The following is a 27,116-nucleotide window of genomic DNA, read 5'->3' as shown; positions in this document are numbered from 1 at the left end:
TTCATAAATAACAAGTAATTTTTACAAATTTTGCTTCTAAAACCTCCAGAGTTCCAGAAGTAGAATTTCCCATCTTGCTTTGATCTCCTATTCCAAATGAATGGGCCTCTGCATAAAAGTAGTAGCTTTGTTCTGAGTTGTTTTTTCAGTAAGTGGTATGGATCTTAACTTCACACAGATGTGTGCAGTAGCACAGAGGTCTCAAGTGCCTTTCTGGAAATAAGCCACTTACTCTAATTTATTTTTCCTTAAACTATACATTGTTATGATTTACCTAGGTAATGCTCCCTACTGTGCAATGCAAGGCTCTAGTGCTAAAATCAATGTGAAATACAGTGAATATGTGCAAAAACTAGGTACTTATTTTAAGCTGGGTATTACCAAAAGGGAAGTAGGTAGTGGAAAGACCAAATCAGACTTGCAAGAGTAGAAAATATTTGCATTTAGACAATCAACCTAGCCATTGCTGATATTTTTTTCTAACAGTGAAATCATGTACCTGAAAATAATAGTCAAAAGTTGGGCCAGGTATTGTCATATTAATGTGCATTGCAGAAAGAAAAGTAAGAGGCTTTTATGTGTCTATTCTGGCTCTTAGAAAATCCTGTAGTTTCTGCTATGAAGGTACCTTAAAAACCTCACGCATTCCACAAGCAAAGCAAAGTGCTGGGACACTGTGGGGCAGCAGGGTGCTTGAGGCAACGTGACTGGACTGTCACGTAGCTTGTAAGGATCCTGCAGAAAACGTTTCTCATCCTATGAAAACATAATAAAACAGGATGCAGATTACTGCCACGTTATGCTCATCACAGCTGCTTATTCTGAAACTGTGAGGCTTCAAAATAGTTTAGGAAAAAAACCCCAAAACATCAGCAGAACTGTTTTTACTGAGAGGAATCTAAGGAATAATTTGGGGATGGGTTTTGTGTGTCCTGTGACAACCTAAAAGAAATTGTGATAAAACCAAACATAAAGTATAGTAAAAATTACCTAAATTTCAACAGTGTAAATCTCTGCTTCAGCTACAGCCCCTTGTCCAGGGCTGTGGGCAAACACCACGGCAACCTGCTGACATTGACCCCTGTGCCCCAGGCTCTGCTGGTCTTGGTGTTCAAGCTGTCCCTGTAAAATTTGTGCAAAAGCTGAGACAGAGCATTCAACCAACTCAATGCAATTTAATGAATTAGTAGCTGGCAACTGAGTTTGATCAAGTTAGAACAAGTAAACTTCCAGAGTGGTTCGGTTTGTGAACTTCAATCATAAGATCATAACCAAAGTTATATATTAAAAAAAGTATAAGGAGTATTTATGTTCATCTTTTACATTCCTGGAAAGTTGTATCCTGCCAGTTTTAACTGTTTCATGGACACATTTTATTTAATGTTAATATGCAGGTTTTCTGACTTGCTCTGCAATTTATGCTATGCATTTAGAAAGCAAACATATGATTTTGTCCTGGAGTACGATATACTGGAGTATTTGGTTTCCTCCAGAAAAACTAGATTCAGCATTTTACTTGAAAGCCTTCAGACTCACTTCCTAAGGTTGTGAAAATCTGTCATAAGCATGAATATCACAGTGTAGACTGTTGGTGTTATTTGAGTTCCTGCTTATTTTAGCAGTAAACTGTCGAAAATTATTTTACACTTTTTTGTTTATGTATTCTGAGGAATTCAAGGGAAAAATACTCATGCTCTACTGATGACTAAAAATATGAAAATATTGATTATTTATAAACTTGATTCAACAGGCATACAGTGTTACAATCTAAGCTACAGATTCTGACTTGTGTTGGCTTTAAACATAAAGTAACGTAGCTATAAGAATTTCGCAATAAAAATTATTTTATTTTGTCATAAAAGATGGAGAAAATGTATCCCAATGCATTTAACAAAACTTAAGGATGACCCATATTTGTTGTCTTTTGGCAGTTTTTAATTGTGTGTAAGTAGAAACATTGCAATACTTTTTCTTACAAACATTGATCCCCCAATCCTGTTTAAAAAAGAACCTAACCAACCAACAAACACCAAACTCCAAACCAAACCTAAAAAACAACAGCAACAACAACAAAACCAACCTCTTCTCCCCACAGGAAGAAAAAAAAAAATAATCAAAAAAACCCAAAGCAGAACCAAAAACGAAAAAACAATCAAAACCAAACCAAAAACCCCATGAGTTATTAGGCTTCTCACAATTGGAGGAGAAGGTGCTCTTTAATGGAGTCAGAAGTTTTACAGTCTCTGCTTTCCTGACATTGTTTATTTGAGTTTCTAGCTAATAGGAACTTCACATATTTTGTGGTTTAAATCGTACAATGCTTTGTAGACAATTAAATGTGATATATATCTTTGGGTGTGTAGAAGTACATTTGTTCACAACTGTTACTTATTATTCTATGTGCAGAGTATTACTTAATGCTCTCTAGTAGACAGCAATACTGGAGGGGGTAAAAGGCTACAGAGATGTACTGAAAAATACTTGCTACAAAATAATGAGGTGTCCTTATGTCTACTCATCTTGGATTTTTAATTTGAAATTCAGAGAAGAGCAGAAGCCTTCACCTCTTTCCATCTTTCCAGTATGTGATGAAGCATTTTTTCATACTTAACTTCCTTATGAAGATGTGAATGTGTTGGGTATTTTGCAGGAGCTTCAGGATGGCATTGGGCAGCAGCAAACTTTTGTCAAAACTTTGAATGCAACTGGTGAAGAGATTATTGAGCAGTCATCAAAGGCAGATGCCAAGGTGCTGAAGGAACAGCTGGAAAGTTTGAATAACCGGTGGAAGGAGATCTGCAGACAGTTGGTAGAGAAAAAAAAGAGGTAAGTTAAAAGAGGGTAAAGATATTATGAAATTATTTTTAGTTATTTTAGATTTGACTCTGGCTTGAAAAAGACCTCTCAATATCTAGAGTTTTCAAGTATAAAAAAAATTATCAGCAATTAAATTTTATGTCCTATAAATTTTTTATATGCTATAATTTGTTTAATTCTTTTCTACCTCTTCCTGTCAGTGACCACCACTCCCTTCCAGACTCCATATTTTTATCTTTTAACTCCTAATGTTTAAAAGAACCAATCAAGTGTCCGTAACTGCTCCATTTTAAGTAGAACAGTACAGAATTTACAACTGGTTTATAATATTTCTGTTTGATTGCATGTCATTAAAAGACATCTCTATAGTACTAATAATACCTTGGTTTATTTAATCCTAATCCTAATCTATCTCATCTATCAAAATCAATGCCATTGATTTTGATAGATGCATACAAATGCCATTGATTTTGATACATTTCATAGGCTGGATTAAAAATGGATTTATCAATTTAATATTATTTATGATCATTTTTAGGTAAGTTTGTTTTTCTCATGCAGGCATTCTTTTTAAAAGTATACAAATTCTAAACGTTGTATACTTTTAAAAAGAGAATTTTCAATATAAAAAAAAACCCATTGCTGTTAAGATAGGTTTTATTAAAGACCATGTTCTTAACCTAGATGCTAGGCCTAACTGCTTTAAATGCCTTAATGTCATTCAGCTTTAAAATACAGTAGAAAATACAGGTAGAGCTTTCTTTATGCATGTTTGGTTTTTTTTTAAATTCCAGAATATTCCTTATAGAGATATATTAATCAGTGCTGGAGATGTACAAGAACTGGTAGTATGCAACAAGTTTTTTTATTTCTGATGTGTCATGCATCATTGGGGTGAAAAAGCTGTGCAAATGTTTACTAGCATTGAAAAGGGAGCGTTCTGAAGGATTATTACTTAGCCTAATCATGATCGAAGTTTCACTTGGAACATGTCAGTTGTTGGAACAGGCTGGCCAAGGAAGTGATTAAGTCATCGCAGAACCACAGAATGGTTGAGGTTGGAAGGGAACTTAAAGTTCATTGAGCTCCAGCCCCCTGGCATAGTCAGTGAAACCTCTACTACATCAGGTTTTTCAGAGCCTCATCCAGCCTGGCTTTGAAAATTTCCAGTGATTTGAATCTCTCTGGATAACCTGTATCAGTGCCTCACAACCCAGAAGCAAATATTTTCTTGTTAATATCTAATCTAAACACTCTTTTATCTTAAGGCAATTGTCCTTTGTCCTACCCCTACATGCCCCTGGGAAAAGTCCCTTTCCAGTCTCCCTGTAGTTCCCCTTTAGGTACTGAAAAGTGCTATAAGGTTTCCCAGTGGTATTTAGAAGACATGTAGATGTGTCACTTAGGGATGTGGAAATAATTATTTCCAGGTGTTGATGGTACTGTTATTTTTTACACAAGGTAGTCCTTGGCCTTTATTTGTCACATAAAAAGCTGTTCTTTTGTACATTGGAAACCCATCTGTGTTGCCAAGCATTACCTTGTTATGTAAGTGCAAACACTTATAAAATAATAACACATCATTTTAACAGCCCTGTAATCTGCTTTGGCAACACAGAAGAAAGAGATTGGTGGTTGAGCATTGTCTGAGGATATAAAATATATTCCTGTTCTGGTTAAGATTGTTACTGTTTGTTCCTTCATATATTGGTAGAAATGTCTAACTGAATGTTCTTTTGGCTCGGTGCAGTGCTAGAATATTACATAGAATTTATTGGAACATTCTACATTTTAAGGAAGCCTAGGATTTGTTAAATGGGAATAATCCAGTTATGTTTCCTAGATGAAGGCTCTTAAATAAACACTTGCATATATATTCCTCCTTTTTTTCTGTTTAGTATGTTGACCAATTGGTTTTTTTTCCTCTAGAATGACAGCTTGTGTAATTTAGAGGAAAATGATTACAGAGACCTCAGTTAGTGAACTTTGCATGAATAATAGCATTGCACCAGGAGGAATACAGGTAGTGTCATGTTACCCCGATAGAAATGCTCCTGGTGTGCTTTAGTGAGACTCATGGGTATCAGAATGCTTCTATTCACCTCCCAGTCTTCTTGGCTGTTCAGAGCCAGGGAATGTTTTTTGTTCCCAGGTCTTGGAAACACACCCTGCCCTAACTTCTCCCACTACACATGTGGTGTTTTGTTTTGTTTTCTTCTTTTTACTCTTCTAGAGTGGATTTTCAAAGGAAACATACCTAGTTAACAGGAAAAAGTGGTGTGTTCTAAGTAGGTCTCAGTTATTGATGAATGTGGGCATGAAAAGACCATAGGCTTATCAGCTGCACAGTCTTTATATAGCCATGATGTCATGGGATTTGCATAACTCTTAGGCTTTAACATCTTTTAGTTTTTCATTATTTGTCCTATTTTGGTGTTGAGTATAGTCAGATTCTCTCTTTTTAAGACTTGAAACCCATGTCACCCAAAATGTTTTAATTTATCCTTAACATCAAGCATGAGGCAAACAAAAGTTGAAGGAGCTGGTGTCCACATACAGTCCAAAGAGCTAATATAGTCATGGCATTGCCCAATGCATGTGTTAGTACTATGTCAAATTTATTTAAGTATATCAGTAGAATATAAATTACAATAAATATAGGTCAATTGACATATTATGATTTCTCTTTTTCAGAATAGCTTTAATAGACTATTTAAAAAAAAGTACCTGCAAAAAAAGAATGCTTATATTGTGACTCACATAAATTTTAATAGTCCTTTTATTTTTGTCAATTTTTCCTAAAAATTAAATTTTCATAGTTAAAAGAATGTTGTTATTATTATGAAGGGGATTCTAAGATTTTTTCTAGTCAATTTTGAGAACGAGAAAATGGAAGGAATATTTTAAAAACATATTGAATGAAGGTGGTACTGAAGGGAGAGCAGACCTAGTATAATGCACTTTCATATAATAATTTCAAAGAAGAAAAATAGATATTAAAATTTAGAACCTTCTGCAAATCAGAAAAATGACTCTAAACTTCTAATAAGTTTCAAGTTTTATTCTTTGTAGTTAATACATTATGCTCTGCTTTAAAGTTAATTCTCAGTAGCTCAAAGTAGTGATCAACTGAAATTTTGTTTCCTATTACATTTTTTTTGCTCAGTAGATCTCAAGGTAAAGTGGCAAGAAATTAGCAATTGAATGGATTCCAGAATTAAAATCTGTTAGTGATTTCAGATTCAAGTGTAATGCTGCTAAGCATTACTTTATATATTGTAAGCTCTATTTTATGCTATTTGCTTATTCAAATGAAATAAATTGATTTTGATAATCCTGCACAGTTTTACATGAAGCTTTGAACTTTTATGTAGAGCATTGGCAGTCCATTCTAGACATATTATTCAAGCTGATTTCAAAGATCCGTCGGGGCTGAGGGGAGGAGGGAAGCAATTACAGGAGTAACAGAAAGTGATACGGATATTTTTAGAAGGTGCATGAATGTGAGAAATTTGTTGGAGACATGAGGTGTATGGTGACATTTCCAAGAATGCTGATGACATTATGCCTTAGGTAGTCAAAGGCTGAGTTGATAGTGGGAACTCCAAAACTGAGCAGATGGGCAACAAGTGGCAGATGATCTTGATCAGAGACAAATATGAGGCAAGGAATATTTCACACAGACTATCCCATACTTAAATGATACTGATCTTATTATAACTCCAGATAGAAATCCTGACCTTATTGCTGAAAGTGTTTACAGGCACAAGATGGGCTGGCATCAAATGAAAAAGCTGTAGTGTTTTAGGCTGCATAAGAAGGGCATTACAAACAAAAAAAATATGCTGTTTTGGTGATATCAAACATTGTGGTGTACTCATGTTGGTTATTGTGTGTAGATCTCTGTGCATGTCTAAGGATATAAAGGGCACACAGCATTCATGAGGGGAGGCAGATGAAATGAGACAATGTTTGGAGTGGCTGCACTCTGAGGGGAGGCTAAGAAGGTAGGGATCTTCAGTCTAGAGAGAAATCTCAGGAGGGTGAGGTTTACAAAGTTGAACTGATGGGTAAACTGAAAGTGGAACAAAATGTTATTGACCTAATTCCTCAGTACCTAGAAGGGAAGATTACTTGCTGGAAATGTAAGAGATGGTAAAATGGATTTAAGATTTATATTATGGTTTCTGAATGTCTGAGATGTGCTGGCCACAGAAGGTTATGGAGGAAAATATCACTGTTCAACCCTATAGAATTCTTAACCTAGTGTCCATGTATCCTGGGAGAGTATGAAGTGAATGGAGTAAAGAAAATGGCCCAACTTCTGTGTTCCCCTTAACCACCATCTCCTGTTCCCAATGCTGATGGCTCTCTGTTGGGCTTTTCTGAAACACTCGGGTGTTTTTCATGTTCTGGTGCATTGATTATATTTTGGGGAGGAGAGGACAAATTCTCCAAAGTTTCTTTGTCAGTTTTCCTGAGGTTGTATGGTTAAATGGTCTATGATTTATTTGTAATACTATCACTGCATTGATAAATACCCTGTAAATTCAAAATATTTCCTGTAACCACCATGAACCCCATGATTTCAAGCTGACTTGAAAAGGGAAGATTTAAACAGGATATAATTCAAAGAGTTTCACTATGTTAATTTAATTTTCATAAATAATTTGGAATAAATAATAAACTACCTGAATAATAAGAACTGTAAGCCATATCATAACCATGATATTCCATAAATTGCTGAAACTGATTATAGGTTCACTAGATGCTAATATTCATCTCAGTGATGAACTGGCAGTTTTAATGAATAAGAATTATTTGGACCGCAAAAGGTCAACTTAATTAAAAACAGACAAGAAAACAAACTAAATCTCAAAACAATTTGAGGAACTTGTACTGATCTTTAGTAAAAAGGAAGTGGTTTTCAGTTTTAAAAGGTCAAATGCTGATCCCAGGCAAAGCACAGACTTAAAATTGACTTTGAATCTCCTTTCTTTGGAACTGAAGATCAAGAGGTTATGCTTGAGTTATGTTTGCATAGGATTTTATCTTCCACTTGCCTTTATCTAAGAGTTTCAAAGATGTAGAAGTTTGAATTCAGTGTTTAAAGTTTCTCTATCTTGCAGTCTAATCCATCCTGCTAAGAATTAGATGAGAATGTAATTTTAGCACATCTGGTCATTTTATCTTACTGAAAACTTCGAAACACACCAGGCAGTTGAATAAAGTGGAACTTGATTGAAAGTTTGATACACTGGTAGTTAGCAAATTGGGAATTTAATTGAGTTTTTGTTAACATTTTGCTACAAAAGACATGTTTTTGAAAAGTTGGAGTTTGTACTTCAGTACAGCATAACTCTGAAATGGAGACTTTGGAGACCGCGGGAAGTCACAAAGGCCCTTTGAATAGATGCTACTAAGCCCAGACAAAAGAGGGGAAATACAAAGTGTCTGTGTCTCCCTCTTAATACTCCAGCAATCATTTTGAATACTGAATCTTCTAAACTGCACCAACAGAAGTTTCCTCTGCCTTTTCATCCCCTGAGACACATCAGGCCACATCACACTGTGTCTGCTCTGAGATGTGCCACTGGGAAATCTGAGTTTTGTATGATTTAGGGGTGTGGTGGCTTGCCATTAGGGCCACAGGTGCAGCAAGCCCCAGGGCTGTGGCTGCAGCTTGGTGCTGCTCTTTCTGGAACACGTGGGCCAGGCAGGGATAGCCAAGGGAATCTACATAGGAGGAGAAGCAGCATCTCAAATAGGAGCTGGAGAAGGGAATGGCTCATAAATGAGTCTCTGGAAAGACTTGTAACAGTAATTGTGGTTGGTCTTTTTATTTTTCACTTTTGCTAAAACTTTCTTGTGTAATTTTTGAAAACAGATGCCCAGGAAATAGATTCCTTTAATGTTTCAGAAGTAATCAGTTTGGGGTTTTTTACTCATCACGATCTGACATTTGTTAAAATTGGGTTCAGTTGAATGGAAGAGCATTTTTCATTATTTTAGCTGCAAATAAATTTACACTTTTAATGAGTTTGAACCTGCAGACTGCCTGTTCAGATCTCTACCCAAGCGAATTTGAAGTAATTATGGAAAGAATGACAGAACAAAGGCTGTTTACCAGAAGTCCAAGTAGTTTCCTGAATACAAAAATACAAGCTTTCTATTCTAAGTAAAAATTAATTGTTATAAAGTAAATATAATTTGTAATATTTTTATGCAATAGCTTTTCTAAGATATTCTTTTTCTTCCATAACACACTAGCTGCAAGTGATTGTTTTCCTTTACTTGAACACTCAGCATGTAGAAGGCTGTGATTAGCTTCTAGTTGCACTTTAAAAACTGGTTTAGAATGAAGATATTTTATGACAGTTATGTCAATAAATATATTTTTTTAGGCACATAATTAGCTACATATTGAATTTTTCTGAATTTTCTTTTTTTGACTCTTCAGGTTTCTTATAATGAATCATTAGAAAAGGATTACTGGCATAAATTTGTATTGTGTTTACAAACAGGTTAACTAAACTTCTTACTGTTTAGTATTTACATCTAAATACATTTTCAAAAGTTTATGTGCTATATTAATTTCACTTATTAAAAATTCCTTACCCTAATGAAGCATATTTATCTATTCTTTAGAGAAATAATGAAAATTAATTTTTTTTCAGCAAATATTGTCTCTAAATTTTTGTTACCATTTTGGTGGCCTTTTATTCTCAGCAGCAGCTACTAAACACATTAATTCCTCATTTTAGAAACACAATAAATACAGAATTGACACCTGAATGTTAAAACATGAAAAGGTACCAAAATATTATTGTACTTACAGATGGGAATATGAGTCACAAGTTCAGATCTGTCCTACTCTTATGATTGTATATTTTATTTCTATAGCTGACACGTCCCAAATAAATCCGACATCACTCATATGCAGTTACAAACTCTAAACCTCTGATGTGTTTCTCTAACTATTTATGGGTTGCTATGGTATTGCTATCACATTGTTGACTATGGAGAAATTACTTGAGCTGCAATATATATTTCACATGGTATCTTCACACTACACATGAAAATAAAAGCTTATTGATATAGGCCATGAATGTTTATGTAGTAGTTAACAAATATAGCTAAGAATTAATGATAGTTTGGAAAAAAAATCTCTTGATAGTTTTTGTTGACTAACATAAGAATTTGTTATTGACTCAGTTTAATAATGGTCAGAAAACGAATCCCATAATCTGTCAATTATCATATATACAAAACAAAATTAGGAAATATAATTAATTTACTACTTAGTATTAAAAACTGAATATTGATACATTTGCTTCCAGAAGTATAATGTATGCAAGATTCATATAAAAAGATGTGCATTCAGAGTAGTTGATGAAGGGCGGTGACTTTAGAAATACAAACAGAAATCTGCTGTTTTACTATGGAAAATACAAAGTAATGTGCCTAAGAATAGCAGTTGCATAGAAGGTGAAAAGTTGCATTTGAAATTTTGTGCTTCTCTGCTATAGTTTGAGAATTTTCTATCAGTCAAAATAGATTATATTTCATATTATATTATATTATATTCATATTTATGAAATAAACCTTTTGCCAACAGAGAAGAAGCTTAAAAGCTTTTTGGGGAACTTTGGTTGATTTGTAAGTATACGGCAGTAGTATATAACAGCTTGAAGACCTGTGCTGGAGATAGATATGCTTGGATCCATAGGGCCAGCTGCTGGAATTATATCTTATTTCTCAGTCACCTGCGACTCCAGCAAGTCATATCCCAACTGCTTTCTCTTGCTCTGTCCATGTCAGATTTGACTGGTGGCTCATGTTCCTTACCTACAGTTTGTTTAGCCTTGGATTTGAAAGCCCATACTCCCTAAGTAACAATTAAATGTTAATTTTTCATTGCCACCGTGAATTTAAACACCTATAAATTACATGTGTCTGTTGTTGCAAAGGTAATTATGGTGACAGAAATCAGTTTGTTGAAAAGGTGTGAGCAGTCATTGAGTTAAAACTTTTAATTCAATTAACCAGTTCAGCTAACACAGAGCACTTTGTTTTAGTGTCTTGCATAATATGACACTTGTCTTGCAAGATGTTATTTATAATAGAAGTGTCATTCTAGCAGGTCAAGAAGAGATGGTAAAGTAAATTATAATGTACGCCTGCATGTCCTGTTAATTGCAATGAACCTTTAAATTTCTTTACTGCATATTGTTCTTCATTAGAATAAAGAAGTAGACCTATGGAATTTTTTTTCCCCTGAACTCTGAAACCCTTCTGTGCATGCACACACACAGAAGGACAAATACACACACACACATATGTATATGAAATACATATATATCTATAGTATATATGTATATATCTGCATAAAACATCTCTGAAAATATTCTTGGAAAGTCAAAAACATCCTTATCCTACTGATCAGTATTTAAATTTGTAATCAAAGTAAAAAATTCTTTCCTTCACAACTAGGAAAACTTTTAATGTTTTAAGAGTTGCAGCCCAATTCATAAGGGTGTTAAAACTGACAGTACACTTAAGATGAAAAAGGAATCTTGCCAATTGCTATCTCTTCTAGGAGACAAGAAATCTTTTTGATTTCTCATTCAAAATACTATGCAGCTCAATAATTTTGCTCTTGGGTATATTGAGTTGAATGCTATGTCTTTTCTGTGCCAGAATTAACGTATTTAAACTTGGATCTTCCTCAGGTTTATCCTCGGGGTGCCATCACATAATGCCTCCACTGAGCTATGCACTTCACAAATAAGTAGAAGTGAGAGGAAACCAGAAAAATGAAAGCTGTTGCTGAGAGCTTGCGTTCTGGAGTACCTGATCTGTTTGAAAGACAGAGGTTTTATTATGTGGCTTATGGTATAACACTGGAAGCTTGATTCCCAGATTTCCATAACTGGAGCAGGGAGGAATACTGCCTCAGAAAGATTTGTAATTGTGCTTCTGCTTTCAGGACTACAGGAAGTTAGTTTTTCTCCATTTTATACTTGCAGTGCTATGGATCTCAGCATAGATTAACATCTGACTAATTTTCACAGAAACAAATGTTTTGATTAGCTGGTTTTAGATGACCTTTTTGTCTTGAGAAGAGGATATGACCTCTCAAGTCAAGAACACGAATACTTCTCAGTGAAGAACAGTGCAATAAGTGATGCTGTAAAGTTTGTTCTTTTTTGCATGACCTGTGCAACCAAATAGTAATTCTGTACATATTGGAAGGGTCCAGAATTCCTGCCTGCATAACAGTACTCCATAAGAGATCCAGAGTTGTAATAAATAGATATATTAGTACAAGAAATACTTCTTTGTCTAGAAGCATCATCATTTTCTGTCGATATCAGTTGGATTTGTAGAAATTCTGGGCAAATGACAGTTCAAGAAAATACTCATTCTTGATTCTATTAGAAAATCTACGACAAAACCAAGTAAGTAGGGCTGTTAATTCTGTTGCTGTTTATGGCGTTTATTTTCTCACGTATTTGTATAAATATGTATATGTATAAATATATGGGTATAACCACAATTTATATATAAGTGCAAATAGTTTTTGGAGAGTTTTATTGTTCTCACAGTAAATCTAATCTCTTACTTTTTCTTCTAAAAAACAACTTAGGACAAGTGGCTTACGTTTGTTAAATCTGTAGGCAGATACTCCAGGGTAAATAATTTCTCAGCCTAAAAAAAAAAAAAAAACCACAACAAACCAGTGTTTGGCTCATATGTCTAGTAAATATTAAGATATACTGCTTTAAGAATAAAAACAAATAAATCTGCTGATTTAGGATCCATTCTAGATCTAGACCAGGAACTTCATCTAAAGCTATATTGAGGTCCTGTTCAGAGCAGCACAAATTTGCCAAACATTTCAGTTTATATATAAATTACAACCAGCATTTTCATACTCTTAAGCATAATTATAAATACTGACTTTTATGTGTTGAAAATATACTTTATCTTTGGTAAAGGAGGCTGAGGGGAGATCTTTTCACTCTCTATAACTCCCTGAAATAAGGTTGTAGTGAGGTGAGTGCTGGTCCCTTACCCCATAGACAAAGGATAGGACAACAGAAAATGACACCAAGTTGGGCCAAGGGAGGTTTAGGTCAGATATTGTTACAACCCACTCCTTAAAGCAGAGTGACTGAGGTTCTTGTTAGTAGTAGATCCCTTAAGGCAGATTAGAGAGAAACAACAACACTTGTTGACCAATTATCTGTGTGAACATGGCAGGTTTATTATAGAACAATTTGATTACTGTGGGAAGGAGGTTTGTAGCCGTTTTGGTTATTATCTATAGAACAGAAACCATATAGAAATGTAAAGATATCACTTAAGAAAATGTATAAGAAAAAGAAAGTGTAAGAGTAGTTAGTGAATAGGAAAGAAAAAAATGCCCATCAGTGGGTCGGGAGACAAGATTTGGTCTCTGATTTTGATGCCCATTGGTCAAAGTGATGATCTCAGTCTGGCTCCACTGGGAGTGAGGGAAGCCTGCATAACATAAAGTTCAATATGTTCATCTGCAGGGGGGAATGCCCAGGTACCTCACCTGGGGAGGGAACAGATAAACAGTCTCTACTGCAACACTGTGGATCATGCACAGTCCTCTGGTGGAAGGCTCCAGAAATTAGTCTGAGGGCATTTGGGGTATTTCTTGTTGTTTATGGCACCTTCTAAAACAGGACAGCTGCCTGTCATACCAGTGCAGTTGGGCCTGTTATGCCTCATCAGAAGGGATGAATATTTTCAGCCCCTTGTGTGAGTGTGAATGTCCCAATATTACATGGGCCAGTTGCGTATCACAGGAAATTGGCATAATAAAAATATTATTCCACCTTGCAGAATCTGCTTTTAGTTGTTTGATTTTGATAAGTATTTAATCTTTCATCTTTCCATAAGGTAATTCTCAGTGTGTGAATAAGTTTGGTGGATAAATTGCAAGTATTTTTATACAAATCATAGTTTTTCTCCTTTATAAGGGCCCACTCCAAAAGTTAATCCTAAGCATTCACATTCTTCCAATGCTCTTCTCTGCTGCCCTTGAAATTTTTTTGCCTGCATCTCTTGATAACTTCAGAAGCTTTTGCACAAAAGTTCACATCTCAGTATATTTATATAGTCATAGTGAAAATGAGCAGATGAATTGTAGATGGAGATGAATGAAGAGTAGACATCTAAAGTTAGGTGTTGTGAATTCCTACTTATCGACTGCAAACCTTACCTACTTTTTGTGAATCTTAACACCAAACTATATGGCACAGTTACTGAAATATCTTGTTTAATATGTCCAAATGAGTCTGTGTCAGGTTTAACAGGTTCTGTTTGGTAACACCCAATGCTAGAATTTTTTGTTGTTGACACTGGGCATCCCTGCTGTTACTTCAAACAGAATTTTAGTCTGAATAATTAGCTGCTTTATTTCTGGTGTGCTTGTTTTCTACCTGCCATATGTAATTTGGAAGCTGAATTTAGTGGTGTTGTAAATTACACCTTGATCTTTTATTTTAGAATACATTTAATGCCATGTTAAAAGGGTGTTGGTGTTTCTCTGACATTTTTGACATGAAGAAATCTGTGGCCCACTTATAAAAATAATTAGTATAAATCCTAAGAATTAGTTATCTGTCATCCTTCGGTATGGATACGCGCTTCAATATAAAAAATAAATTTATAGAAACATTAATTTCACATTTTTATTGCAGGATAGAGGAAGAAAAGAATATCTTATCAGAATTTCAAGAGGATTTGAACAAGTTGATTTTATGGTTAGAGGAAGCAGACAACATTATTTGTATTCCCCTTGAAGAAGGGAATGAAGACCAGTTGAGAGACTGCCTGAGCAAAGTAAAGGTATTGTAAGATCTATTCTTAATATTTTCTTACTTTTTCAATTCTACATTGAAGAAAATAAAAAGCTATTTTCCAAAATGGGTTCTGACATCAAACACAGCATCCATATAACTTTTTTAGACAAATCAAAGCTGGGAATTTCAAAACCCGGAAACAAATATATGTTGATTATACTAAAGCCAGAAGATTAATAGAAAATCTACCAAAAGAAAAACATCTCAAAACTAGGACATTAATCATTATCTTTTTCATCCTCATTTCTTAATTCAGAACGTGACTGGTTTATATGTGTAGCATTTCTCTATAGGTGTCTTGTTAACATTTTATAGCTTCTCACTTATTAAATGGTATTCAGTATTTCACAAGAGGATCCAGAACTGCATGCATAATTATAAATGTCAACTCATTATAATATCACTGCAACATTTTCTAGACTAAACATCTAGGTGACTTATTTTTTAGAATACTTTAAAAAAACCCATCAGAATATTAAATATTTGTTTTTAAGGGCTGGAATATTTTCATGAATATGTTAGAGTTTGATACTGCTGATTAATATATTCAACAGAAGTTTATCTGTTTAGTTTTTTGAAATGTATTCAGTAGAATAACTATTTTTAATAACTTGTACAATAATAAATTAAACTGTAATTGGAAAATGTGTATTACTTATAGAATATATGCCTAAAGGTTTTCCTTTCCTCCCTTGAGTACAAGGACCTAGTTATCCTTTCTGTAAATCCAAGTTGAACAAATTCAGCTAGTGATGAATAAAGCATTAAAGAATTGAAGAAAACTTGTCAGCTTGTTCCACCCTCCTCATGACAAAATTTTTAAAAAAACAACCTAAAGGATCATTGAATAAAAATCTATCTTCAAGTTTCTTTTTAAGTAAAAATAGGATAAATATTGTTTCAGGAAATGGAGACTCAATCATATGGTGAGTTTGTCCTTCTGTTTAGCAGAAGATGCCATTGAGTCAGGGAATTTGTGAAGCTCTTGTGTTGAAGATATCAGATCCAAGGCAAATAAATACTTTTAAAGGGTGTTAGATGCATCTTACAGTTTGCAGAAAGGATTAAGGGTTTAAAGACTAAACAGATTGTTCAGAAGCAGGAAGGCTCCACTCTTCACATACACAAATATTTTCTATATAGTATTCCTAAGGTATACATAATACAAATATAAGGTGTTAGCATCTCTTATTTGTATCTTGTTTTTACAGCCCACCTTGTTTTGGAGCTGCACAAAAGGGAATACATCCTAATGGAGCAAATAATAATGCATTACCTTGCAGCATGGCTCATTTCATACTTACCTGCTTTTGTTAATAATCAAGGGCAAACAAGGAAAAACCCCAGAACAATTAAACCCTTGAAGCAACATTAACCTTACTTGATAAATTAAGTTACTTTGACAATATAAGTTTTCAATAACAACATATGTGTTTGAGAACTGGTATATTTTGATGATGTCTTGCTTTCCCTTTTGGCTTTCCTTTTTTTTTTTTTTTTTTTTGTTTAATTCTTTTTTTGGGGGGGGAACATACATGAACATTCTTAATTAAGACATTCAGCTGGAGTGGAAAGCTTTTCACCACATATCATCTGGGTGGCCGTTCACAGCCTGGAATATACTAAAACATTTCTCCAAAGGGTTTGCTCCATACCATATTACAAGATTAATAAAATTGATATACATGAAGCATTGAGTATCCAGGTCTGGAATTTATAATGTAATAGTAATTCATATCCTGAGAAACCCTGCGTTATGTCATGTAGAACTCTCCTTAGACTTGATTGACCAATACAGTCTCTTTTGGGTTTTTTTTAGCCTTCTACATTCAGAAAGCAACAGTTATTTTGTCTTGAATTGAGTTTATTCCTTTGGCTGATACACAAATCAATAAGGGTCAAGATAAGAGAGCTGAAAATCCTACCACAGTTCATCTTAACTGCTGTATTTGTCTGTTCCAGTTAAGAGTTGGAGAGCTGCCGCCCCACAAGGGAATACTGAAACGATTAAATGAAACTGGAGGAATAGCACTTGGAAGTGCATCACTGAACCCAGACAAAAAACATAAGCTTGAGAGTACACTGAAGGAGGCTAACCATCGTTTGTTAAAGGTTAGACATATAACTGATATAACTGTGATATAAAATTTTAATCTGCAGTGAATACTTGCATTATATATTTTCTGGTATGTATAATTTTTCTCTGTATGAAGAGACGTTTGTGTGCATAATGAACCTGAGGAAGAAAAATGGGTACAGTACACTTCTGTGAGAAACAGTTATAGCAAACCAAGACCATTAGTGACTGGAGTGACGATGTTGCACTCAAATATACTCTTTAAATTACAGTTCTTCTACTTCAGGGTGGAATGCACAGCATCATTTCTGTAGCCTGTTGCTTTTGCTGGAACAGCAAATATTCCAGGCTTTGTGACTCAGGTGTGTGAGAGGCAAATGTTTGATTTTCTTTATGGAAATACTTCCCCAGTCTCTCCTGTTCCCAATCCCAAAGTGAGCACTGCAACCACTGTTTCATCTTCCACCACACTTCTCCTAGCCTTGAGCATTCACTTCTGTTTTTAGTGTAGCAAAGTACCAAATATTTTGCTTTCTGGGATCTCCATACTGATAGAAAGATGCAATGAAGGACTTTGTTCTGTTTTGTTGTGGAAATAGCATGATTTTGTGTTGAAAAGTGGTGAAAATGAGCAGCAAATCTGGTAAAGAGAGTTAGATAATTTGAGTATTTTCATGGTAGAAATGACAGAAAGCCTTGTCCAGAGGACCACCACCCAAGGTATGGATTAGCCTGCTTGGAAATCATCAAGATAGAATCAGTTGAAGGATTTCTGTTGAGACTAATTGCAAAGTCAGTCAGGGACATTAACCTGTGGTATCTGTTTGTTAAAGTTAATAGGATGATGGGGCAAAAAGGAATAATTCACTGTGTTTTGTTTTATGTGGGGGGAAAAAGTGAGAAAATAATCTTCTAAGGACCTTACTGAAAAGACGTGGTAGAGTTTCTGGTCAAGAATAATACATCCTATGTTTTCTGCTACCATTTCCATGAATACAGTTGAATTTCAAGCACAGGTCTGAGAAATAAAAAGGAACTTGATGTGGTACTCTTACTAGTTTCTTTCTAACAGAAGCAGTTTGGCAAAGTTCAGAATATTAGCTAATGACTCAGGCAGAAGTGGATAATAAATATTGATCACATTTGCAAACTCCAGGATGGACACATAAATCATTATTTCAGTGGTTGGACAGAAGTATCTTTTTCTCTATAAATGGGCTTCTGAAATCAATGCATATAGAAGAACGCAGAACACTTCAAGATCAAAACAATGTTATCTACTGGCTGAATGAAGCATGCACATAGCTGAATTCAGGGACTGTGTTAATACCTAAGCTGTGATTTTAAAAAGAGAGCATTAGTTTTCAGGAAAAACTAATTAACTTTTAGTCAGATCACATAAATATATTTTTAAAAAATCAGCAATTTTTCACTGAATGTAGCATTTTATTTATTAGTCATATACCTAAAAACTTGGAATTTTCATTTTCTGCTGGCTGATGTAAAAATGTTTCAGGTATCCTGTCACAGTCAGAGCAATCATGAATGTTGTTGAAAGTACTTAGGTTTGGGTAAAATATATGAGACAAAAACTGCTGTTTAGTGAATCAATACCATTTACTGAATTTTTATAATTTTATGTCTTCTAGATATAATGTGTCTGGCAAGATAATTATTCTTGGAATTTTTTACTTGAAAAATTTCATTTATTACTAGAAGAGTATAAACCAAGGAAAGTAATCGTCTATTTGAGATCATTACATAACCACATAATTTTTATCTCTGTATAAAACTGAGTTCTCATTGTCCCTTGGTCTCTGTAAAGATGTAAAGAATCTGCAAAATGCAGTGGTTTGGTTTTCTTCTGTTTTTTTGTCCATTTTATTTTTTTAAAAACAGATATTGAATTTGAAAATTACAATACTCAAATCTCAAATACTCAAATACGTCTTCTCTGAAGGTACTCTCTTTCTCAGGTTTTATGTTTTCTCTGTGATCTTGAAAGATGTAGAAAAAAACCCAAAAAGTTAGACGCTTATTTTGGGGTTCAGTAAGATTTTCCCAGTGACACTGAACGGAAAAATAATTATATCTTCATTTGCATATTTTTTTGCTGTTATTCATGAATTGTGTAGGAAACCTCAATTATTTGTTTTGTTTTCTGTCCTGAAAGTCTAGGATCTGAATTAAAACTAGAAGTCATGGAGAGAAACCCTGCGAGCCTGACAGAGGAACTTAATGCTCTCTTCATTCAGCTTTAGATATGGATATGCAAGCACAGGAAAAAATCCACAGATATTTATCGTGAGCCAAAGATCACAAGATGGGCACTTTTATATCAGGCAAACTTCTTAGGTCACCTGAGGATGATCCTGTAGTCAGTGGTTTTGATGAGGATATATTTTTTGTATTCCTCAAAGCACAGTAGACAAAACATCATCACACACAGATTTCTCTGGGGCTTTTCTGTTTCTCCACCCCCTCTTAATAGTGTATCCTACACTTTAATCTTTTCTTTCAAATTGTAGGTTTTGTTTTCTGGCATCTCTGCTAGAAATTAACATGTGGCAATCTACTGTTTATGATTACCTCATTTTGCCGAATGATACTATTTTCAAGATATGAAACATACATGACAGTTACATAAATAATGTTAGTTTGGTCCTTATCAGGTGAACACTAGAGTAATTCTGCTTACTTCAGAGAAGTTGGAAAAACTTACACCAGCTGAGAATGTAGCCAACTATCTCCTAAAGTTATCACAAATTTTTGTTTTGCCTTGATCTGCCAAACAGGGAAATAAGGGACAACACCTGTGAGTCTTAACCTTCAAGATGACATATTTGAAATAAGTCATGTTCAAACCCTCTTTACAGTCACAGAAATTGTTGCCCTACAGCCATAGAAATAGCCTAGAAATTTAGTATGAAGGGAATTGCAGTCACATAAAAGTATCTTTTTAGCTTTTACTTCAGAATTGTCTTTGCTTTTGGGTGTTTATATCACATGCTGATGACCTTGAAAGTAAATATGCAAAGAGTTTTTCTTCCTTTGGATAGTAATAATTTTAACACCACATTTCTCTATACAACTTTATTAAATAGTGATTTTAATAGGCTGTTCCCTAATACAGTATAGTTTTAGCAGAGAATGAAGATTAAAGCTCACTGTTGAAAGACATGATTTTAAATTCTATGCTGGTTTATTTATTGTGCCCTCTCCAAAGCCAGTATTTCTTGTAAAAATGAAAATAGCACTATCTTTGTGAAGTCTTAATATTATGAAAAATGAAGTGGTTTATGACCATTTTTATGCTTTCACATCAAGAATTTTTCATTTATTTTCAAGGCTTAAAGTATCTTGTGCTGTGATAGCCAAGTAAGGTACCCACCTAGTGCTTCAAAGCACACAAAAGGGTACTCAGCACTGGAGTTTGTGATGAATTCAGTTCTTGTCATATACCACCTGCTATGGCATGTAACAGATCTGTAATGGGTTTCTTACCTTTTACTGTGCAGTAAATGGATTGATAGATTAGGTCTGAGACCAGTGAACCATGGAATCAGAGGTTTGCTGGAAGGAGTTTATTACTCTTTAATATTATTCTTGGTCTGGTGTCAGCCAAGAGCGATGAGCTAAATTATCTGAAAGTAAGCTGGATGCCAAAATCAGCATTCTCCTCATTTATCCACCTTAGTCTTCACAACATCTACTGTATGTATTATGAAGGTTATTATAAGTGCCTGATGGAGACATTTTGTTTTGCTGCCTTTTAATTTGTCTACTAGTATTAGTTCTAATTACTAGACACTGAAGAGACTATTTCACTGTTTATTGCCACACCAAATCAATTTGTTGTGCTATGTGGACAAGATAAAAATTAGAGTGGAGTGACATGGCTATAATTTGTGAACATTTTCTGTACCACCAGAACAGGCGTAGGTTGTCTTAGCTTGGTTGATCAAGTGTAGAGAAAAACAGATGGGCCCAAAAGTGCAGAAACACAAAGTCGTAACAAGGTTATAGTTCATGTATTATAATTTGAGTAGAAATTATTCATAGATTACCTACAATGACATAAAATTTCCAGCATGTCAATGCAACTTAATTCGAGCTCACAGCAGGAACTACTGCAATTGCTACTGTTGTTATTTGTGGTATGGAGGGTAAAATATGTTAGAAAATGAATGTAACAGTTTGATTTCTGTTCTTTAAATATGAAATAAGAATAGTATAAGTGGCATTTTGGGGATCACAAGGTTGACATTTTCCTGAATTTACTTTCATTTAATGAGTGACCTGATTGCATGAAATATAATAAACTCTTTTGTTGTGCTAAATTTCCTTTGACAGTTTGTCATAGATGGCTAATTAAGTGCAGTTCACATTCATGTTATCATCAGCCATACTCAAAAATGTCTTCATGTATAGCTAAAAGAAATTTGATCTTAATGTTCATTGGACAAACGTCAGAATGTCACAAGCTCTAAGCAAAAGTGTATATAGGCTTAATTATTTTTTTTTTAATTTGCATATTTCTAGCAGATAATATTAATTAAAATTTTAAAAGCTAAGCAAAGAAAAATATTTATGAAATAGTCAAGTCATGTAGGGGTAAAAAGTCTGTATTAGCCATTGAAGCCATAAAAGCATGATTAAATACATGTATGTGTGTATATGTACAATATATATCATATTCTCTTACCAACCATCTCAAAATTCCTTATTATTGTTTGCCATACAAATCCAGAATATATTAATCGTATATTTAAGAAGTTATGCCAAGGCTTTGAATGTAAGAAGTACTAATTTTCAATACATATGTGCTGACATATGAATTACAGATAGTTAATATTAATGCAGAATTACTAAATATCGAATAAATAACTTCAGGCAAATCCTTACACATTTTTTTACCACAAAGTTCTGTGCATCTGAGAGAGATTTCACTTGTAATGAACAATGCCCAGATACTACTGCACACCAATCAATTGCAACAGCTTGGGGTTTTTAAAACTTCAGTTCCAAGACAGACACAGCCATTGCCTGTCAGGTTTTTCATCCATCTCTATTAAGGAAGACCGTAGAGGCTTAAAATCAATGTTTTACTCTTTGCTGTTTACAAGGTAAAGATTATACTTTAATTATATAGACCTGTCTATATAGTAACATACCTATGTAATTAAAATTCCCACAAATGCAATAGTCTAAAATAAAACAAAACTTTTCCTCAACCCTGCATGCACAGAGAGACTGAGGAATGGGGTGCTGGAAAGCAGCACTGTGGAAAGGACCTGGGGGTCCTTGTTGATGGAAAGTTGGGTGTGAGCCAGCGGGGCCCTGGCAGCCAGGAGGGACATCCCTGTCCTGGGGGCATCAGGGACAGCATGGCCAGCTGGGCAAGGAGGGGATTGTCCTGCTCTGCTCTGCCCTGGGGCAGCCTCACCTCCAGTGCTGGGGGCAGTTTTGGATGCCAAAATATAAAAAAGACATTGAGCTGTTAGAGAACATCAAAAGGAGTGCAGTGAGGATGGTGAAGGGTCTGGAGCTGAAGCCGTGTGAGGAGCACTTGGTCTGTTCAGCCTGGAGGAGACTGAGTGGAGACCTCACTGCAGTCACAGCTTCCTCATGAATCCTGATGGTGTCCTTGATCCTTTTCTTCTGGTCTTCTCAGTGGTGAGGGTCCCACAGAACATAGAGTTCAATGGACAAATACTTGTTCGGGCCAGGTAGGAATGCTCAGGTACCTCCCCCAGGGGAGAAGTTTGACACGGTCTCTTGCAAGAGACGCTGGATCTCTTCCATCGCTTTGCCTCATGTGCAGTCCTCTGGTGCAAGGCCTCAGGAATGATTATGGGGGGACAGTTTGGGGTCTTTGATGACACCTCCTCAGCTGCCTCTCACATACATCCCATGTATGTGGCCTTCTTGGGGTCCATCTTCTCTTACAACTGATCCAATTTGTGTAAGAGAAGATTGGAGTCATGTCACACATCCAAAAACTCTCACCCCAGACCCATCCAGACCTGATTCTGAGCACAACTGCTGAGTTTGGCTTTCTTTGTGGATATATTCTTCTCCCTCCAACCTTGTTTACTTCTCCCAAGACATGAGATAATTGGACAATAGTATCACCTTTATCTTACCTCAGGATCCCATCAGGAAGCACATTCATGTGGGGAGTGGGCTTTAGTGGTGGCAGTTTCTTTATACAATTTTGCCATAATGGGCAAAATCCTAAGTTTAAGTCTTTAACCACTGCAGTCTGTCACAGAACTGCGTGCAGCCTGAGGGATATATATGGTACTTTCTGCTGTAAACCAGGAAAAGGATATTTAGAGGATATTACATTTATTTTAAAATAATTTTCCTGTCAGGATATCCTTCATTAAGAATTACTGAAAGACCTAAACTCTAAAGTCTTTGTGGCTGCTTTTGGATTTCAGGAACTGACTAAGAAAAAAAGATAAAAGATATTCCTGGAGTAGATTTTTTAGCAGAGATTTAAGGTGGAGGGACTTGTGCTCAGAAATGTCCTTGACAAAGGAGAACTGCTGAGAGTGGAGAGAAGGATGAATCACAATTAGTTACAAGTATTACATATAAAAAAACTGATATTCAGATTACATATAAAAATACTGATATTCAGAAGACTCTGATATACATGATCATATTACCATGGAGTTAAACAAAGCAAGTCTTTGGGGTGGGGGAATATGTTTGGTTGCTTTTTAAGAATCTAGACAGCGAGATGAAGCAGAAAATTGTTTGGGGCATTGTTTTTTTGGACTGCTTTAGTTTTCTGCATTCATGGGGAAAAAAAAGATTTTTTAATAAAAATGAAAGTAGAAAATATCACAAATATTCCATTGAGAAATTTTTGAAAAAACAAGGCCAAATAAATACCTGCCAAGGTCAGGTCCTGGGAGCCTTGCAAGGCAACATGAAATGGTACATAAAAAGCAAATAAAACTCTTCTATATTTAGCAAATAAAATCTTCTATACATATTTTTAGTAGCCTGCTTTAATCTTCCTCTAATAATAAAATCTTTACTCCAACTTTGTCAGAGACACTATGGCTCATAAATATTCATGAGTTCAAAGGAATGACTTAGATTTTGTTTTAAAGTCAATATTGAGTCTGCTAATGCAAATGGCTCAGTTAATTAACTAAATGGCATCCTAAACTGAACTTATATGAAACTCTTTTGTACCCTGATTGTTTTTCATGAAGAAATGATGCATATAAATCAACTTTTCCTTCTTACCTTTTAAATGATTCCTTAGTACATGCTCTAGGTATGGTGATTTTGAGCAGATCAAACTTCCTTAACAGTGGATGTAAGAATTTCTGTTTCATGTAATCATCTTGCAAGTGCTATGGAATTGTCAGTTATGATTTGTCAATAAGTCTGGATTGAAGTTTGCATTTAATAGTTGTTATGACTTCAGTTATTTCTTTATTATCCTGGTCCTCCCTTGGATGATATCAAACTTGCTTTAAGTCCAGTTATGCTCTGGGCTGATTGCAGTATGGTCAGTCACTGTTGCTTCTTTTCCTAATATTTCCATTTTTTTTGGAAATGGAATAGTAACAAAGATGCTGCTGCTTGATTTACATTTAGTAAGCAAAGAAATTCATACAGAAACCTTCCTCAATCTTCATACAGAATACTTCATTTTTCTCTATGCTAGCAATTCTGATTTTTTTTAAACCTGACACTATCAGGTATCCTATATTTGAAGCCTATTTTCATGAAGTCCTTTGTATATCTAAGTGACCCTCCCAAGGGGGCCATACAAAAATAACATTTTTGAAAGTCTTCACAGATATCCCACAACATAATTTTTCTCATGTTTATTGCATCTTTTCTTGTTATGCATATCAGGATAGCTAAATTTTAATCCACACTCTGATTCCTCAAAATAAGGCCCATTTATAAGTGCTGTCCTCTCAGAGTTTGGTGAGGCAGATAGCAAGAAAAAGGGGTACTATTGTATTGGAGGAAGAAACTGACATATTTTCATTGCTGTTAAAATATTGGAATTTGGGATTTCTTTGCTCTCCACCTACCACAAAGAAAATTCTTCATATTCTTTTTTGAAAAATTACATGTTGGAGAGATGCATGTCCTCATCTATATTCTCAAATTGCTGGATAATAACTGCATTGTTTTCTCTTTGGTCATTTCAGGTAAACAGGGAAAGAGATTGATTTGTGAGAGAGAAATGATTTGAAATCAGGCATCAGTCACTCAAAATATACTATGTACAAGTCATTTCAATAGCTTTCCTTACTTTTATTTTATATTGAAGTCTTGCTAGTAATATAACTCATCATATTAATTAATTTGCAATAGCATTTCTGACTTCTGCAAAACTATTCCCCAATATTTGATATTTCTTACTTACTGTGTCTACCTAATTAATTTCAACTTTTTCATTTTGAGCATTGTTCTTGAGTTAAAAGATTGAGCTGTAACTCCACAACCATCATTTTAATTGATATTGCGTTAATTGAATCTGCCTTCTGGAAATTCATAAGAATTAAACAGAATGGGCAAACAGGATATGATTTTTCATCAAGTGACATACTTTACAAAAATCCTTCCTCCCTTTGTACCTGTTATCATAAGAACTGATATTCCTTTCCATCTTCAGAGCTCTAATTCTTCCCACAGTTCGTGCACACGACTGTGTGCAGACTGAAAAAATAACTATCTAAAGCTCAAGTGAGAAGTAGCAGTGGAAAATTGGAACAAGGGAAACATTTCATGTTGCCACGATGAGCATAGTTAAGGTTTTGCACCAAAGTAATCAGATTGGGGTAGGGATAGAAGCAACATAGTGCTGTGTTGTTTAGGTGACTTGTGGGGGAAAATTATGTAAGACATCAGGTTAAATGGAAGAGAAGCAAGCAATGAAAGTAATTTTAAAATTCATAAGGAGAAGAAATTAAAATACTTTGATGAAGACCTAGGTTTTGAAAGTATGCAATTATTCAAATTTCAGATATTCTCGTGTTTTAAGAGATGTTACCTTTTTTGTGCTGGCAGTTTTTTTATGGATTTTTTTTTTTCTTGTGTGTTTTAATCAAAAGAGCAAAATTTAGAATAAGTAAGTTTTACATGTGGAAAATGGTCTGATAGTTTCAGGTTAGAATAAAATTTGATATTTTACCAACTGACCAGTGTCAGTTGGTAAAAATAAACACTTCTGCTGTTTCACCATTTAGAGCTTAAATATATTGCATTATTCTATCACTAAGCTTCCAATTAATCTTACTTAATTAGCACTTGAACTAAAGTACAAAATTTTAGATGTATCACATGCTTTGAGATTAATGTTTTGACACATAACATTGAAATTATATAGTCCTTTGATGTTGAACTCAGATTTGGTTTTTTTGAAAGTATAATCCATACTTTTGGTGTTTCCACTTGCAAATTCATTTTGCATCTTTGGTTGCAAATCAACGTGTATTGTCAATGTTGATCTGTTTGAAATAAGGCAAAGTTTAAAATGTTTAATTTGTAATGAAAGAGATAGCCCAGATTTTTAGAAAGATGTTCCAACTGAAGTTACTCTTATTCAATTAATGTTTTTTTTGCACCCTGTCTTCCTTGCCAGTCTGTAGCACTGCTTCATCAGGCCTGTGTCAGTCCTAGGCAGACCCTGGGGAAAGCATTTCATGTTTGCCCTGCTTTCACTTTGCTGCTGGTGTTGCCTTATGGCCACTGTTCCTATTGGTTGTTAATGTTAGAAAAGACTTCAGCCATCATCTGATAAAACTTCACAGTCTTCCTTAAATCGGAGGGAAAGACATAAGATACCAAAGGGAATGAAAGTAAGTAAACACTGGATAGTTACCCCAAGACAAGTGAATAAAAGGAGGATGGGGCCCAAAGCAAAACATGTAAAAGAGAGTATTGAAGTGGGACACTAGCTGCTGCTCATTCCTCCTTGGAGGCATCCAAGAACTTTTACCAACTCATTCAGAAAGCCCAGAAACAGCAGCTGTGGGACTGCTGTAGCTCCCACCAGCATTGGAATCTCACCTCAGGGGTGCATCTCATGGAGTTGTGAAGAGCAAGCTGGAAGGACTGTGAGTAAAACAGCACGGAAGATTCTGGAGGGCCCCATCTCCACATGTACTCCTCCGCCACAGAAAGGCCACAAATCTGAACAGCCAGTCATCCTGTCCATGCCCATTACTCCATGGGGGTTTTCCAATTTATGCTTCTGGTGAGCTGCAGAATTAGCTCAGGAAACAAGCTGTCCCCCAGGAGACAGTCTGCAACAGTACCTTGGCTTGATAGGC

At 35.0% G+C, this 27,116-nt stretch overlaps 1 protein-coding gene across 21 annotated transcripts in view; it reads left to right on the top strand.

Moving 5' to 3' along the window:
• Positions 1 to 27,116, top strand: part of DMD (dystrophin) — a 1,135,802-nt gene that overhangs the window by 749,603 nt on the left and 359,083 nt on the right. For all 21 annotated transcript variants that reach the window (XM_072937290.1, XM_041719931.2, XM_041719926.2 and 18 more), the window contains 3 exons: positions 2,651 to 2,826; positions 14,556 to 14,703; positions 16,680 to 16,829. In XM_072937290.1, the coding sequence (XP_072793391.1) occupies positions 2,651 to 2,826; positions 14,556 to 14,703; positions 16,680 to 16,829 (474 nt within the window). The remainder of the gene's footprint in view (positions 1 to 2,650; positions 2,827 to 14,555; positions 14,704 to 16,679; positions 16,830 to 27,116) is intronic.

Source organism: Taeniopygia guttata, chromosome 1, assembly GCF_048771995.1.
Source record: "Taeniopygia guttata chromosome 1, bTaeGut7.mat, whole genome shotgun sequence".
NCBI classification, from domain to species: Eukaryota; Metazoa; Chordata; class Aves; order Passeriformes; family Estrildidae; genus Taeniopygia; species Taeniopygia guttata.
Note: the sequence above shows the minus strand (reverse complement) of the source record. Positions and strands in the feature narration are given on the sequence as shown.